At 33.2% G+C, this 17,541-nt stretch overlaps 1 protein-coding gene across 1 annotated transcript in view; it reads right to left on the reverse strand.

The window, feature by feature from the left end:
- Position 1: 1 nt before the first annotated feature.
- Positions 2 to 17,541, reverse strand: part of LOC108782177 (uncharacterized) — a 31,319-nt gene continuing 13,779 nt past the window's right edge. The window contains exons 5-12 of the mRNA XM_018550366.1: positions 16,607 to 16,991; positions 13,316 to 13,747; positions 11,599 to 11,786; positions 4,548 to 4,677; positions 2,395 to 2,535; positions 1,633 to 1,817; positions 1,337 to 1,548; positions 2 to 1,069 (exon numbers count right to left, since the gene is read on the reverse strand). Of these exons, the coding sequence (XP_018405868.1) occupies positions 946 to 1,069; positions 1,337 to 1,548; positions 1,633 to 1,817; positions 2,395 to 2,535; positions 4,548 to 4,677; positions 11,599 to 11,786; positions 13,316 to 13,747; positions 16,607 to 16,991 (1,797 nt within the window). The 3' untranslated portion in view covers positions 2 to 945. The remainder of the gene's footprint in view (positions 1,070 to 1,336; positions 1,549 to 1,632; positions 1,818 to 2,394; positions 2,536 to 4,547; positions 4,678 to 11,598; positions 11,787 to 13,315; positions 13,748 to 16,606; positions 16,992 to 17,541) is intronic.

Here is a 17,541-nt window from a genome sequence, read left to right on the forward strand (position 1 = left end):
TAAGACATTTATTTAAACAATCATTTGATAGTAACTGCATCAATATAAAATCTTGTACGTAAAACGCGTGTATTATAAGTTAGGGGGAGGCCTGCGACATGTTAATCGCAATCCGTTCGATTATCTTTAGCACTTTAATCGGTAAGAAACCTCTGAAGCCTCGCTTCGGCGCGTGCTTCAAGCTCATATCAGATTAGAGATTAAGATTGAATTGAAATTTGATCAATCAAAGCAAAGTTTACCAAACTTGATTTGCTTTTCTTTCTACTGATTGGTTAAATCCCAATTCAATCTTAATCTCAATCCCTAGTCTGATACGAATATTACACATTCACGTTTTCTGGAAAAAATCGAGATTTCATTTATCGAGGTTGGGAGGAGGTAACTTTCAGTATCACGATCAACGCGATCCCTCGATAACTGCGATCTCCTGTAAACCGCGTTTGCGCGCGCGCAGCACCTTGTTTCGTTACATCTCGCACACAATCCATTATAAGTCTAAACCGAATGTTTATGCGTTCAGCCATGGCAGCGGTTTACATTGAAAATAATCTCGAGTATGAGGACTATGGTTTCAACTTCAGTTGCCGACTGGATGATCGTGATTAATCGGGAACGATCGAAGTTTCAAAGATCCTCCCTTTTGATCTCGCGAAATGTCCTCTCGGGTGAAATGCATCGCTAATATTTCTTGGCGAGGTAAAAACGAACAACCTACGATCTATTTAAGGGACCGCAGCTCCGAACGATCGGTCAGGTTATAGGAAATAGCGGAATCGGATAATATGTAAATGATCTTAAATAGATCACAAATATTCTGTCCGTCTCGCTGCTTTACGTCAAACAGACTCGATTAAACCTTTTAATCTTCGCTCGCGTGTGTTCAATTCCAAACGGACGACTAAACACGGCCCGTAGTTTTAATCGCGAAAGCTTTACATTCAACTACTTGCTCTTCTTCTTCGAGCGTGGCGGCTTCGCGATGGAGTTTTCGATCTTATCCGTAAAATTTGTCCCGTACTTTTCAGACGTTTTCTCCAGGAAGTCCTGCTGCGAAACCAACGTCACCCTGAAAGATAGCACAAAATTTTGTTTCCTCTTTTGAATTTACATTTATTTTAGAATTGAAATTATCGAATAAATGTAATTTAAAAAAAGCATTTAAAAATTAATATTTTAATGTTATTCTTGATTGATTGCTGCTTGTGATTTTCTACTAAACGCCTTAAATTTCTAAAACATTGCAAAGTTTGCAATGTTTGTTAAAAAAATGTGATTACAAAGTATGTATTGATCAGCATGACTCAAAAAGTTTCAATTCCTTAATTGGTTGCACCTTAATTGAGGCACGCTCAATGGTCGCAGAAGACTTTTTACGACAGGTGACGGTTTCGGCAGAGCCGGACTGCTCGCGCACAGAGCCGCACTGGTGAGCTGTGACACTAAAGAGAAGGTTCGATCGGGGCTGGAGGTGGTGCGGAAGACTTTTCTTATTTTTGACTTTAGTCCCGAGGGTTGCGGCAGAGGCGTTGCAGGTATAGGCGTCACCTGGCACAGTTTGTAAGAATTACGTCTACCAAAAATACGAAAGAAATCCGATTAAGAGGAGACTTGACATATCGCGCTATTTACCTTCCCTTGTAAGACTTTCGCAGCGAGCTCAGGCTCGCTACCCCAACGACAGGATGTCGTTCTCTCCAACAGACGATGTCTCGCGAATCTTTCAATCATCTCGGCGCACACGTACCTGCCGCAAAACCTCGCCCATTGTTCAGCTCTCAGGCCTCTACCGTGATCGCGTAGTGTGGGATTTGCACCTAGGAATTCATAAAAATAATTCTCAGGCAGCGTAGATGATAAATTTAAAGAAATATTCTGTAATCCTCCGTAATTCTATTTTTTATGATATCCTCCGTAAAATGGGGTAACTCTTTATTTCAATATTGATTAGAAAGCAAGCATGTCAAAAAAAAAAAAGAATCAGGATATAAAATATTTCAAAAATAGTTCAAAGACAGTTTAAAACCCTCTAATGTCCTAATAGTGAACGTACCTGTTCTCCAAGATATTTTTTAAAATTGAGTCAAAGTTACCTCACTTTACTATTGAAAATTTATTTAAATGTTATAGATTTATTATATCAAATTAATATTTATATTTATTGTTATATTATTTTATTACATTATACATAATATATTATATTAAATCATTATCATCTTACATTTTAATTAAATTATTATTTAAAGTAAATTAGGATTAATTAAAAGATTAAACATACTAAATTACTTACTTGTGTGCCAGCTATTCAGACTTATTGTCTTACCAATTGTTATAACAGTTGGATTAAATTAAACTTATTAATTAATTATGGTCCGCATTGAACTACTTGCTTACCAGCAAACAGGAGAATCTTCGCGCATTTGGTTCTACCTTGAAGAGCGGCCTTCATGAGGGGCGTGAAGCCTAAGGTATTTCTGGCGTCTACCTCGATGTCCGGACATCTCTCCAGAAGAATGTTGAGGCATTCGGTCTGTCCTGTCCAGATACGTAACAGAGGTCATGTACTGACATCATCGATACTGATTTTATTCGCGTGCGAGACCTCACATATTTCATAACTCGTAATGTTTTGGCTCGGAACGTTTTCTCAGTACGCGTCATCGCGTAGCTGCGCGTTTGTTGCACGAGGCATGTTCGATGTTCTCCGCTATTTTCGGCGATTGTGCCACGCGATGGGATCCCCGTGTCATGCCAGTGCGAAAAATCCGCCGGCAGATTTGGTATTGGACGCATTTCCTGTATTTTCCGATGGCACTTATCGCTATTCCCTGCACATTGTCCCCATTTGCAGAAAATATAACAGGATTATAAGATCTTGGAGGATATTTACGTTTGACAGACAAGAGATTACTTGATTTAACGCCGATTAAATAAGCCGTTTCTCTTTTTCAAATATACTATCCGTGCATTTTTCAAATTAATATATTATATTTTTCTATGCTGTATGAAAAGAAGTACAATAAAAAAAATTAGCATTACGAAATAAAAAGAAGAAAGTACGGATTTAATAATCATTCACTTCTAATATATATAGCTACTTGTTATCTTCTCACTTTATAAGCCTTTAAACGCCATGAGTCATAAACCTAAATAAGCATCTCCTGAACTTTGTGCTGTTATCTTTTATGTTCATGATTAATCCGTATCATGATTAATCCGCGACTGTAACGGATGTATATTATATAGTTATTTTACAGCCACGTAGGCGTCTGCCACCTACCGAGGGGAAATGATTATGAAGCGAAAAAAGCAGAGATAAACATAGAGGTAAATTATATTCTAAACCATCCCTGAATAAACGCATTTTCAAGATTCCTACAAAAACTATAACACACCTTTGACTCCTATTTATTGCTACGTTTGTGCTGTACGATTGATGCAACACTTATTTTTGTCACTTTCTCTATGAATAAACGCGGCCATCCTACTCCTGTATCTCGCCAGATTCATTTTTGGAACATTCATTATAAATTGCCAAAGATGATATTCCGAGTTCCCTCCCCCCTCGAAAAAAAGAGAAAAATAAGCACGGAAGAGAAAAACATTTCTTTAAGATGTTTCTAGAGATATTTTAATTTGTCTGTAGAAATGCTCTCAACTATTGAACTATTCAAATATGAATCGAATGAAATTAGATTAAAGATTCGTATTATATTTGAATCTTCATAATTTAAATCCTAACTCAAAAATTTTGAATTTAAAAAGTACGAATAGAATTAAGTATATTTGTAATTATATACATAAACATAAACAATCTTATAAAATCATATTTCTAGCTAATAATCAAAATTATTTTTTACGTTTAGAAATTTTTTAATTATCTATATATTAAAATTCAATCTAACAATAATTAGGTCTTTAATTAAAGTTATGTTTTTCAACAATTCGATTTGATTTAATTAGATTTGGATATGTCAATTTGATTCAATTCAGATTCGAGCAAAGGAATAAAATTCAATTCAATTCTATAATAAATAATCACTAAATAATTAAAGCATTTAAGATCTGCTTCGAACGAAAATAGAAAATATTTCTACTTAATGAGAGCAGTTTAGTTCTATTCGGTACCAAAAGAGAGGTTCGTATATCTCTCTAAATAGTTTGCTATTCAAATAGTGTCTAAGATACTTTAATGCAATATCTAATACTATTTATAACCATATTATTATACTTAGGCAATCGTACGATTTCACTAAATATTCCTGAAATTCAATTCTGAGAAACTGCAGGATTAAACGGATTGATTCCCGCAATATATTATTGACATTTTTCCGGCATCGTACACGTAGATATAATTCTCATATAATTACAGTAAGGGTGCAGACACAATAGAAGGAATAAGAAATTAAGAGTAAGAAATAAGAAATTTCAACCTACAAATCGGATACATTGGAATAGTTTCTGATAGTTGAAATTTCTTATTCCTTATTTCTTCTATTGTATCTACGCCTTAACTTGATATTCGGGTGACATAATCGTTCACTCACCGGCCTGAGCGGCAAAATGGAGCGGTGTATTACCCTCATTGTCAGGCAGATTCGGGTCCACACCTTCAAAAGAGAGCGCCAGCTCAAGCATCGCCGCCGCACCGTTCCCAGCCATATAACTTATAGCCGTCTGCAATGATAAACAAATAATCCCCGAGTTAGTTTGCGTCGAAAGCACACCCGATTATGTAAACTCGCGTTTTGAGCGGAAAACATTATTCACCCCTCCCTCCAATATCAATGTCTCTTTTACGGCGTTCGACCGTGACATGAAAAAAAACCACGCAATCCCACAGCACTACATATTTCGCAGATTTTAATTCGGTAAATCGGCACTGAGATGACTAAACATGGTATGGGACGAATTTTAATTTTATACGGAAAAAATGATTTTGCTTTAAATTTAAGCTAGTGTTTATAATTTAGCTAGATATACATCTGAAAATATTATAATGTTATCAAACCAAAATTATTATATAATTATAAGAAAGTCAAGATTAATGAGCAAGATGAAAAATAAAAAGCATTTTGTGTTTGTGTTAAAACTGGTTTTTGTTAAAATTTTTGTGTTAAATCTTTAATATATCCGAGTGTTAGAGTTTTTTTAAATTGAAATAGCACAATTTAGGAGTAAGTAAACAAATAATATTAGAGTGATGTATTTTGAGACATAAATTCGAAGATAAATAAATAACATATGCTCTAATTTAAAACACACACACACACACACATTTATAAATATTGATTCTCCTACGAAAAAATATGTTTCCACAATTTGCTTACAAATTGTGTCAGTGTTATATTTTATACATTTATTTTTTATATAATATTTGTGTTACTTTTTATATGTTTATTTTGTGTTAAATTAAACACAAATTTATCAACTGTGTGCTCCAATAAATTTTGATAATAATTTAGCTTGAGCGTTCTATATAATTACTTTAATAGTCCAATAAAAATTATTTTTATTTAGCTAAATTTTGAGATACGTATACTTCAATAAAATCGTTTTTCTTCCATGTGGGATTTGTTAGCTTCCGCTGATCTCAGCTAACTCGATAAAAAATTCCGATCGAGGAAATGATTCTCCTCTTACTGAATTGCTATAACGTATCCGGGCATCCCCTATATGAATTGTTAATCGGATTTATCTTTGAATACCGCGCTTCGCCCATTGTTGCTACACTCGACTGACGTGTAAATATGTTGAAAAGGGAATGAATATCGCGTTTTAAATCGCGATTGTTGAGAAGTACATGTGACACCTCGTAGGAAGACGTTCTCATTCTGCCATTGTTTGCTGCCTCCACCGACACCGAGATGCACAATGGACTATCCGTTAAGAATCAATTTATTAAGTGGCTATTGACGTTTGAACGTTATTGCTTTACTTGCGTCAGCATGCGCCGGTATACAAACAGGCGTTGAAACACAGACTACGCCAACAAACGGCTCGGAAGAAGACGCGTTTGCCTTGAAGACGACGCGCGAACTGTAAATCGGTAAACACAGCGAGTTCTATTTTGTTAGTTTTGAATGAAGGAGATCACGCGGTTTAAACGTTTATTTTACATTTTCCTCAATAAAATGTTTGAGAAAAGCCAGAATATTTTTATATTCTTGCACGTTATATATATTATAGTTTGCGCTGATGTCAGTAATACTAAATATAATACAGCAACAAGACTAAAAATATGTATAAATATAAAATAAGTATAAATATAACATAATAATTCTGCATTGAGCTCTATCATCAATTATGGTTTATATAAGTAACTCAAATTTAATTTGAACTATTAAAGATTAAAATTCAAATTTAGTTTGACATATTAAAGATTAAATAAAAAATTTAATTCTGTCACTACTCGAATAAATAAATTATCATAAGATATAATAAGTATTTGTGATATTTGATAAATATTTTTAAGGATTTATGATATTTTAAATTTATGAAGGTATCTGCAAAAATACTTGAAAATTTATTAGATCTTTTTACAGAGTTTTTTTTAAATTGAAATTATAGAATAAAAAATCTTAGAATATTTCAAACTTCACTTGAAAAATTCTAAATAAATTATCTCATCATTTCAGAAAAGTGTTCTAATTTATATAAAAAAATCTGAGAAATTTTATAATGTCTTAGTAATGTAATAAAATCTTAGTAATGAGTAAATTAAAGTCATCGTTTCCTCTGTGTATCATTTTTAACGTTTTAGTTATTTTTACACATAACATAGTTAACCTCGCGCGAATTCTTTGATTCGCAGCCTCGCTGAATCATCGGTTGCGTTTGTCTCGTGTCACTTAAGGAAATCGCATATTTTTCCATCAGGGTTGATACGAGACGTAACTGATCGCTTTAAACTAGACGGTGCGCGTAACCGAGCGCAATTTCTCGACGCGACGCACGTGTGAGTGTCTCATCTCTTCCTCCACGTGTGCGGCCTTGGAGAACGACGATGTTACTGAGGACCTCGGGATTATCCATCACAATTACATGGGACATCTACATTAAGTTTCCGTTCGTCCCGACCTTAGTGCAGTGTTCACCGCGATTCCACGAAGGACGACCGCATTTCTATCTACGACAGAAGAGACGGAGCGCGAACCGACTTTAATTGCGACGCGACATCGCTGCATTCGGAATGCGGTCGCAGACTCCTATATGGGATCGAGATTAACGTGCTTTCGTATCGATCCTGACATGCGGGAAAGCGACGGTTTGTTTGGAAGAGGCGATTATGAAACACCAAATCGTGCAGCTTCAACAATGCGCGAAGTTAATATATGGTGTCCTCTTCTTCGAAGGAACTGTCCACGATTTTGTCTACGAACATGAATCGTTTGATAGTAACGAATGCGAGTCATCATCGCGGAACGTTAAACTTCTCATATCATGAGTATCCTTCGAAACAACGATAATTACTGCATCTAGTTACATCGCTTCACAAACTATCGTCACTCATCGCGCTTTTACTCCCGACACGATTGCCTTTCAAACTTTCCATATCTAAAACGCGACTGTATGTACATGAAATAAGTTTGTTTTTCCTTCGCTCAATTTCCATCCCACGTGTTTTAATTAGAAGGTATAACATGCTCCTCTTTACACGAAAATTTATCACTTCTATAAGTATACAGTCTTAAATTTATTAAGCGTTTTTAATCCCAGCGTACGATTACGGATAAAAAGCTTTTATTAAAGAAACTTCATTCTTGACTTGTTAAGAAATACACAATTCCAACTCTTGACATGTTCATCTTTTTCATATCTGAAACGTGACATGTACTCATAAATATACTCAAATGCGTGGTCCACTACAATAGCAGTAGCAGTAATGAATGAGACTGTAAGAGTAAGAAATTGACCAATCTGAGTCGAACGTGAGAAGAATAATCGATTGTGATTGGTCAATTTCTTATTCTTACAGCCTCATACACTATTGCTACTACCATTGCAGACCACGCATTACAGTACAAAACATTTGAGCAACGTTGTAGTATTTGACGTTATTAGTAATACTACTAGAACGATTTTTTAAGTAATATATAATTATATAATAATAAAGTATTTTACATTTTTTGTTTATTTAATAATAAGTTAAATTTTACTATATTAATTCTATAATACCAAATTTAAGTTATTTTTAATTTCTATAGATCGCTGTTCTTACACAATAATCGTTAATTTTACGAAAATAATTTAGATAAAATGGAATCCAATAATTTAACTCAAAAATGTATTAAATTAAAATGAAATTTAATTTATTATTCGCTAAGAAATTTAATTTATTCACTAAGTGCGTACGCGAACAGAGCCGAGATGCAACAAATGTAGCCGGGTGGCTGCCTTATAGGAGCGATTGACGGCCATTGATGTAGCTTTAAAAGTAATCGTACAAGCGATTTTCATGTTAATTATAGTCGTAAGATTAGGATAGTTTAGGATTTATTTGGATTAAATAAAGCTTGATATGGATTGTTTGGAAATCGACGGCGAAATGTTCTACAACCGAGCATAACAAGCTTCTGAAACGGATCTAAATACAGATGTTGTTTATTAATCGCAGAAATGGATTGATTTACACACGTAAAAGTGAAAATTAACAAAACGTTATTTAACTCAAAGGATTGAGTTACCATTGCTCCCGTGATATCTATTTAACAGTGTAGACTGCTATATGAATAAATCAAGTAGATAAAGAAATGTCAAATACGGTCGTGACTACAGATCTAGTGCTTAAAAATATTTCCTTGTATAAATTTTAAATATTTTCCAGTTAGACAAGATCGACTGCGCGTCAATCTTGTCTTGAAGCACAATTATAAATTGAAGCTAAAATAATATCGCAAATTAAATTCATCATCAATTTAATTTGGAATAGGTATTATTTCAGAGACTTTTGAATTCACATACTTTAATCGGAAAACAATTTGTTTCTTTTCATATGATAAAGTTTCATTACTAATTGTAAACTAGTATTCATAACCGGTTCTTATACTTTAAGTCGTATTAATGTTAATACGACTCTATGATTGCGACTTATGAGTGTATTTAGAACGTAATCTTAAGACTGTGCTTAAGAAGTAAATCTAAAAACCAATTATAAATATCGGCCTTAAAACTAAACATCCACAGATGAAGTGCGTGCCACTAAAAAAACTTTTACTGAAAAAAATTAATTCTAGGTCTACCGAGAGATATATTCCAATGGTTTCTCGAGCGATATCATATACATATACATATACATATTTCCCCTGGGAACGCAACCAATCTTATTCCTCTCGGAGAGCGATTTTACACCTGGCTTGTTGTAAAAGCTGGGCAGAGCTGGGGGCCCGACAGGCAATTCGGTACTTTTCCACGATGCTACGTGCACGAGGATATCGCACGTGGGCGCTAATGAAAGTACCATGAGCATCGAATTTTTGCCGACCTCCGCGGCTGACTGTGATGGTCGAATCCGTTTCGTCGGATCGATCCTCCGCTGCTTAATCTACGCGCTGGCCGGAAAACAGTCTGGTATAATTATACAGTTTCGTCAGCAATTAGAAAAGTTCTCCATCATGCTAGTTACACCGATTATCTGATTGAGATGCATCGTAGTACGAAGCAGCACGAAACATAACCGAAAATTCTCTTTGGGGCCGTATAAAGATCCTTTCTAGAAAACGCGCGTAGAATGATAAAAAAAATTAAAGTATTGTTTACTCTTGCTCTAAGCTATCCATGTGTGAATATGATATATATATAAATAAATACCGACATAATGTATGCGGATATATACATGTAACACCATGACTTTTGAACCACAGTGTTAAATCTATATACCGTGTGTTTATATCAACACCAACATAGTAAGAATTATACAAATATCGCATAATCTGTTAAATCCGTATGCTCATATTTTTTATTCATATTTTTTAGAGTGGAAGATTTTTATTAAGTGAATTGTGTTATCCGTTTTAACTGAATTTTATCGGGCTGACGAAAAGAACAGAAAAAGAGCAGTGAGTGAGAATAGTAATAAAATCTCGAAACTTTACGCTTCTGTTACCTCCCGACCGTCTGCAATAAATCGTTGAGCGATCCGCCGAGGTTTGATGTAGTTGTATACATTTTTACATAACTCGCGAGAAGCGAAACTCGCGCCTCGAAATCACCGGAATCACAGTCGGACGATTTAAAAATAGATCCATTCGAAGGCGAAATTTGTTTCCTGCCGTCGCGCGCGACTCGCTCGGTCTTAATTGCACTTTCATCGATCGCGAATCGCGCGCTGTTAATTACAAATCGCCGCCGGCTTTCCAATCCGTCGGATTCGTTTAGTGTGAGCCATTTCGCCCATCTCCCGTTCCCAGATTGCAGTTTCGAAAGAGCTTTGAACTAAATCAGTCAATTTCGGATTCATGAAATAATTCGTAATTATTTTGGTCAATCATTAAATGTATGTATAATATTTAATAATTATTCGTACACCATTTTTTAAATACATTTAGTTTACATATCACTCGTTTACTTTAAAAATAACACAACTCAATAAATAAATTAATTTAATCAATTAGTTAAATTTCTCAGAAAAGGGGAGAAACCATTTTTAACTTGAAAAAATTATTGACTAATCAAATAATATTGCGTCAAGAAAACATATGCTTCAATATCATTTTTGTTCTACAATCCTTAAAAATCATTCTCTTTACGTCATGATTTATGATGATTTTAATAATTTTCTAATAAATGTGTCCCTTTTTAAATGTGTCAATTTTGTTCATATTTATTATGGTAGGGTAATGTATATTAAATCCATAAAATTTGGACATACGAGTCTTGGTGACCCCGAAACAGTTTCCTATTTTTAAACAGTAAGATGATTCGGAGTAATTTTATGTTATCTTATTTTTTATAGATTTGTTATATTCATATAGGCTGATTATTGAATTCGATTTATCTTAATTTCTAAGGTATTGCAATGGTTTATATAGTTGAAATTTTGAAACGTCTAAAACGTCTAATAACAAGATGCTTTAGTGAATTCCTTTTAGCACCACAAAAATATGTAAGTTTTTGTTATTAATTAATAACATAAGCATTTATCAGGTAACACGGAAATATCTCAGCACTAAGCAAGCGCAATGACACTACCGTGTTCTTTACGCGAGACCGCGAGTGCGGGGGATCGAGATTTTATCGGATTTTAATAACGGTTGAACCGATTAAATTCTACGTACCCTCAATCGATAGTTTCCACTCAAATTGTGTAATAAAAGTGTGCTTTCAACTCGAAAATCACGCTTTTTGAGTGGTATCATTTTTTAAAGAAGCATATTTCATTTATGTTTTCTTTCCGTGAATTCGCAAATTTCGATGCACTATTGAATTTTTTTTACAATTTTATAAGGCACATTTTTCACAGACACACGCAAACACGTTGTATACGCTATACGATACAGAGTAAACGACAAATAGAAGATTATAAAGTAATTTTTAAGTTACGGAGCGCAATAGCAATTAGAGACTAATACAATTAATTAGAAAAACTTTTGCACTCACCCTGCCGCTACTGTCGACCACGTTGACATCCATGCCTTTCAGACCTACTTTCCGAGCCTGTGCGACGATTTCTTTGAGACCAGTATCGTCAGCCTCTCTGGCGGCCCTCAGAAGGGCCGTAGGGCCCCCAGAGGGTATTTCCCACGAGGGCGGCACTTTTGATTTAATCGTCTCTTTGCGTATGTGATCTGTGAAGATTTACATTCGCCTTATATAATACTGTTTCGTTATTTTTTATTATTTCAAAGCTAATAACTAATCATAAACAAATTTTGTTAGATTAATTGCGCAATTGTAATTATATCTAATATATCAAAATTTATTATTGTCTACTGCATTAAGTTTATAAGATAGACTATAACGCTTTGAAACTGGCAAACTGTTTCAAATTTTACGGTCATAAATTTTAAAGCTTGTGATATTTTTAAAACAAACTCTTTCAACATTAATCCTTAATACACACACGATGGATCATGCATGTTCCGCGCATTTTTTTTCTTTAAAATATCAGGAATATCTCGCTAAACAATGGTTTTTATATCTTTTTGATAAAAAAAAGTTTAACATTTAAAGGACAAGTTTTTGTTGCTGACTTATGCATTCGTATCATTGAGTCACTAATGAATCATCGTGTACAGAGGAAGTACTTTTTATACAAAATTTTATTATTTCTTTATTTTCAACTAATTCTTGTTTACATTTCAAAAAATTTCACAAACTATTAAAAAAAATTAAAACTTAAACGATAATTTTGTACTATATGAAGCGTCGAACATTGTTATTATATTTGCATTAAATGTTATAAATAGAAGTAATATTAAAAATGTCATAAACATCTAATATTTTTTTCATTAATTGTAAGTTTTTAAATAAAACATTTATAATAAAATGCATTGTTTGAAATGTAAGTATAATAATAAATATATTTTCAATTTACATATTTATATTCATTCATGCGTATTAAAATGTCATTTTCAGGTTATTGAATAATTAAATAAGAGTAATTAGATTTTAACTTTAAAATGTAAAATATATTTTTCCTTAAATCTCATTTTTGTTTCAAAGTTTTAAATTTTTATATTATATAAAAAAAGTACATTTTTTATTTGTCGACTGTAATTATAAGAATTTATATATAATTTTTATTTAATACATAACTATACAAGTGCTTTTTAAAATATATGTTAAAGATTGCTTTTTGATAAATTTGTTAAATTTCAAAAGTAAAATATTTATATTAATCCGAGATGTATCTTTAGATTTCAATGTGAAACGAACGGTTATCAATACATAAACGTTCTTCTTATCAGTTAGAACATTAAAAAAAATAGCAAAAGGCTACAAATTTATATTTTATTTTCTCTCAGCAATATTAGGTTTTAAACAGTAGATTTTTCATCGTGAATTCTGATAAGCCAAAAATCTGTAAAATATGAATAAAATGCAACTTCTATAATAACAAAACCTCATTGTTAAAGTTTTCAAATGTATAACATTTTTTCAGATTTTTATTCAAAATGATATAAAAAGATGCATTATACGAAGTTCGAAGACTCAGGTTGCAGACAAAGGGTGGAAATTTCACATTGCCGAAAAGTTAACTATATTTATTAAAATATAGTAGATGTTTTACTTAGTAAAAACTAATATAATATTGTATAAAAAAAAATTTATGAAATCGCCATAAAGCGAATGTTATGAGACACGCAGAACTCACCTTGAAGCACGCCTTTGCGATAGACTTTGGCTTCGTGAACGGCAGGCTTCCGGTACGGCACGCGCTTTTCCTCGAAGCTGGTATCGGAGCTGAAGGAGACCGATTTCTTTACTCCGACACCCTTCTTCTTCAAGCTCGTAGATAATGTCTGGACACTATGTGACGGTCGTAGAGCACACAATTCCGCGTTGTCGCTGTTAGTCAGGATCGAGAAGTATCCTTTCAGATCGGTATATCTCGAGGATAAAGAACCGCGAAACTCATAGTCGTCCGACGGCTTGAGAAACTTGGTCAACTCGTCGTCCGGTGAATTCCTCTCGGCGAGTCTGCTGGAGGGATGATGATGCGCTAGACTCGCCAGGAAGGCGGAAGACCTCTTCAGGATTCCCTCCTCCGGCACCCGTTGCAACGTTCTTTCTCTTACTGGAAGACCTGCGGAGTCATGGCTCTATATTTGGCCGGTGTTACTTTTCAAGACGTCTCGCGCCGCGGCGTCCTTAGCAGTCTGCAGTCGCAGGCATTAAATAGATGTATTTAGCGGACGCTCGCACCTGTCGTAGATTGCCATAAAATATTTCGCGCAAATAAACAAATCGTGGAGTAGATCGTGTGAACGCTTAGAACTTTATGCGCCGTTCAAATCAATGTCAGTGAATATTTATTTTGTTTCGTTCTAGCCTGAACTGACAAGTCGCAATGCGTGCATGACGCACGAGTTTTAAAAAATTAAATTGTAGGGGAGACCGGAGCATCATGAGTTACAAAACAGTAAAAAATACATAAAAATGTAAGATTTTTGGTCTCCATTTTTTTATATAATTAAGGGATAATGTATATTTTAAGATTTATTGAGCATTTTTCATAAATATTGATTTGTTTTTTAAATAAAAATCGAAAAAGAAATTTTTAGAAATGACCCATGGTATCCCATACTCGAGGTACCATGGATCAGACACATGTGTACCATTTAGACGACTTTCTTATATATTTTCTAACCATTTTTATCGTGTTTTCTGAAAGAATATAAAAGAATTTGTATTGTCTAATTTCATCACGAAACTTTGACCTAATCTAAATCTAAACCGATGAGAACTTATCTAGACAAATTTGCATAGTTTATAAATAACCAAATGTATAAAGAGATTTATCTAATTACACTTTTATCATAAAGACACGCGTAAAATACAATTACATAATTTTTTATGCATATATGCAAATTGTTTTAAACGCCTGTTAGTACTATATATGACCCATAGTGCCCTAACAAGAGATGGCCCATTGTGCTCCGTTGTATCTAATACATATATAATAAAAGACGTTGAAATATAAAAAAAACATTAAAGTAAACAATAAATGATTACCTGCACTGCAGAGAAAATGCGGAAAGATGTGTAAAATCATGTATGTAATTCGTAATAAGTATATATACTTTGTAGAAATAATGTATAAGAAATTTTGATAGGCAAAGTAATTACTTTCGCACTACGAGATTCTTTAACAGCATGTTTATGGAAAGATAACGGAAGTTGATCACTGTCATCTAGATACATAGTATGGGCAATTAGATATAATACCAATTGCACAAACCTAAACATTTCCCGAAACGGTTAATAATGGAGGTCCGGTCGCCCTTACATATAAATGGAAATGTGTCCCCTTTTATTTTGAAACGAATTAATGGAATTTAGTAAGAGATTACGTATAATTAACTTAATTTATTTTATATTGAATGGACTGTTTTCGTGAATTTTTAATCAATGCGGCTCCGTTTCTCATGCTCGAAAACGAGTTCACCGCGTTGAAACTGTTATAAAAAGTTCTGTGTAACCCGTAGTTTCATTTGCAATTCTAATCAGAAACTACGAGACATGTGATTTTCGTTATATATTGTTGTTTCGCCAGTGGTTACCCATGAGACGGAAAGAGCGAAAATACAAATTATCACAGCAGTCAACATGCATCGACGTCAGCATCGTCATTTCTATAGTCAAGTAGCCATTAGAGGGATACAGATAGTACAGGAAATTAACTTTTCTGTCGAAAATAATTTTGTCGCCTAGCTTTTGGCGTAAACTTAGAATAGCTGATGATGACGATAATCTCTCCTTCCAAATCAAATAAAAGGCATGTTAACTACGCTTAGGTATCCAGAAAAACGTAAATAGTATAAGCACAAATTTTCCAAATATCAAATAAATTAAAATGGCATAATAGCATTTTAATTTGAAAGGAGATTGTTATTATTTTAGTTTAATTACAAGTAATAGACACGTATTTATACTTGAAAATTGAGATAAAATTTAAAATATATACAGTGAGTGTAAAAAGTATTCGTACAAAAAAATTTTTACAAAGAAGTTTTATTTGTGAAAAATAAACATTAATTAGCAGTTTATACAATGAATACGTTTAGCATAAACAACCGATAAGCTTCTGTTTTTAGGAGCTAAATTTCTCAATTATACAAATACTTTTTATGTATCTCTCCAAATAATATTATTTTCATTTTTGTCTTATTTTTAAGATAATAATATATTTCGTTTAGGTATTACACATCTATTTGACACAATAATTTTGAGAAATATACAATTGTATTTTATTCTTTATATGAATAAATTATTAATAACATAGCAAGAAATAATCATCAATTAGATCTCGAATCGAATTGGTATCGAAATCATCGATATCTATTCAACATCGACGTAATAAGTCATTTCTTGTTGGATAATGTTTACTTTTTAAAAATAAAAAAAAATTTTTTTTCTTTACAAATACTCTTTGCGCTCACTGTATATAGATATATTATTCTAACATCTTAACTTTAACCGTATATAATCGGCGCTTCTTTTAGTCGATGTATTCATATATCTATAAGCTGTTTTGTTCTAATTGTAAGCAAAGAAGTTAACATTGTCATAGAAAATAAATGTGCAAGAATTTGTATTTATTAGTATTATTATCAATATAATGAAAGATAATAATATTATTATCAACACTCATTAATTGGAGTTCCTCTTGTGAACAAAATAGTAGTTATATTTCAATTAAAAAATGAGTACAAAACAAATAAATAAATAATGAGTTAAAACAAATTAATAAATTTAAAAATAATAATAGACGACGAAAATTTCTGTTGCAAGTATTAGTACTCATTAAATAACTGAAATTTCTCTTCTAAAAAAAATTAGCAACTTCGATAAAAATATAAAAAAAAATTACTGAATTATAAGCGATAAATTATTTTTTAAATTTTCAAAAACTCTTGATAAGTTTAGAAATTATACAACGCACCTTCCTTCAAGTCCTTTGGCACGGAAGCGGACTTGATTATACCTCGTTGGATGTTCCTTAAGACGCCCGATCTCGCCGAGTCTTTGGACACGTTCTTCGACTTCCTCGACTCCTCTTCTGTGATGAGGCTGCCACTCCGAGCGGACTCTTCCTTGGAGTGGAGTCTCCCGTTTACGATCGACGATGCTCGTCTCTTGGTGGTGACGTTGGTCGTCGTCGTTGTTTCATTCGCGGCGCGGTTATTTCGAGCAAGTTCGCCCCTAGAGGCGACGATGCTGTAGTTGTTAACCACGCAGTAGGCAGTGCTCGATGATGTACATTTTGCGCGTCTGCGTGGGCCGCTTTCTTGCCACCTGGCTTGCTCCTCGAAGATCCGTCGGACTTTCTGCCGAACGTACGGAATTAGTCTCGAGAGAGAACTAAAATTCACATATTGATCGGTTCTCTAGTTCGCATCGTACTCTATCGCCATTCAACTCGATTATCCGTAGATTCAATAAGTTGTTCAATTAGTTTTATTTTATTATGTTTCATCGTCTGAGATTGGCAAGCTTTATATAAAAATAAAATATGTGTTTCTGAGTATTTAAGTATAATTTTTTTAAAAGAAATGTATCTAAAAATATATCTTTAGTTTTATAGAATCTTAATTTTAATACCAGTGAATTTTTATGGAAATAAATTATTTATTTATTATAAAAACTATTGCCTGAAATATATAACTTTATTGAGGATTATAATATATATCTGAGTATTTAAATGTTAGTTTTTAAATAATTATATCTGAAAAAAAAATTTAAAGAATTACATCTAGGGAAATATATATAAGTCCATATATATCTAATTTTTATCTTGTCATAATTATCAGTAAAGAATCATCTTTCGGTTTGTCGAATACAAATTGACGCGTTCAGAGTTTTCTCGCACTGTAATGA

The sequence above is a fragment of the Cyphomyrmex costatus genome, unplaced genomic scaffold, assembly GCF_001594065.2.
Source record: "Cyphomyrmex costatus isolate MS0001 unplaced genomic scaffold, Ccosl1.0 scaffold97, whole genome shotgun sequence".
Lineage (NCBI taxonomy): Eukaryota > Metazoa > Arthropoda > Insecta > Hymenoptera > Formicidae > Cyphomyrmex > Cyphomyrmex costatus.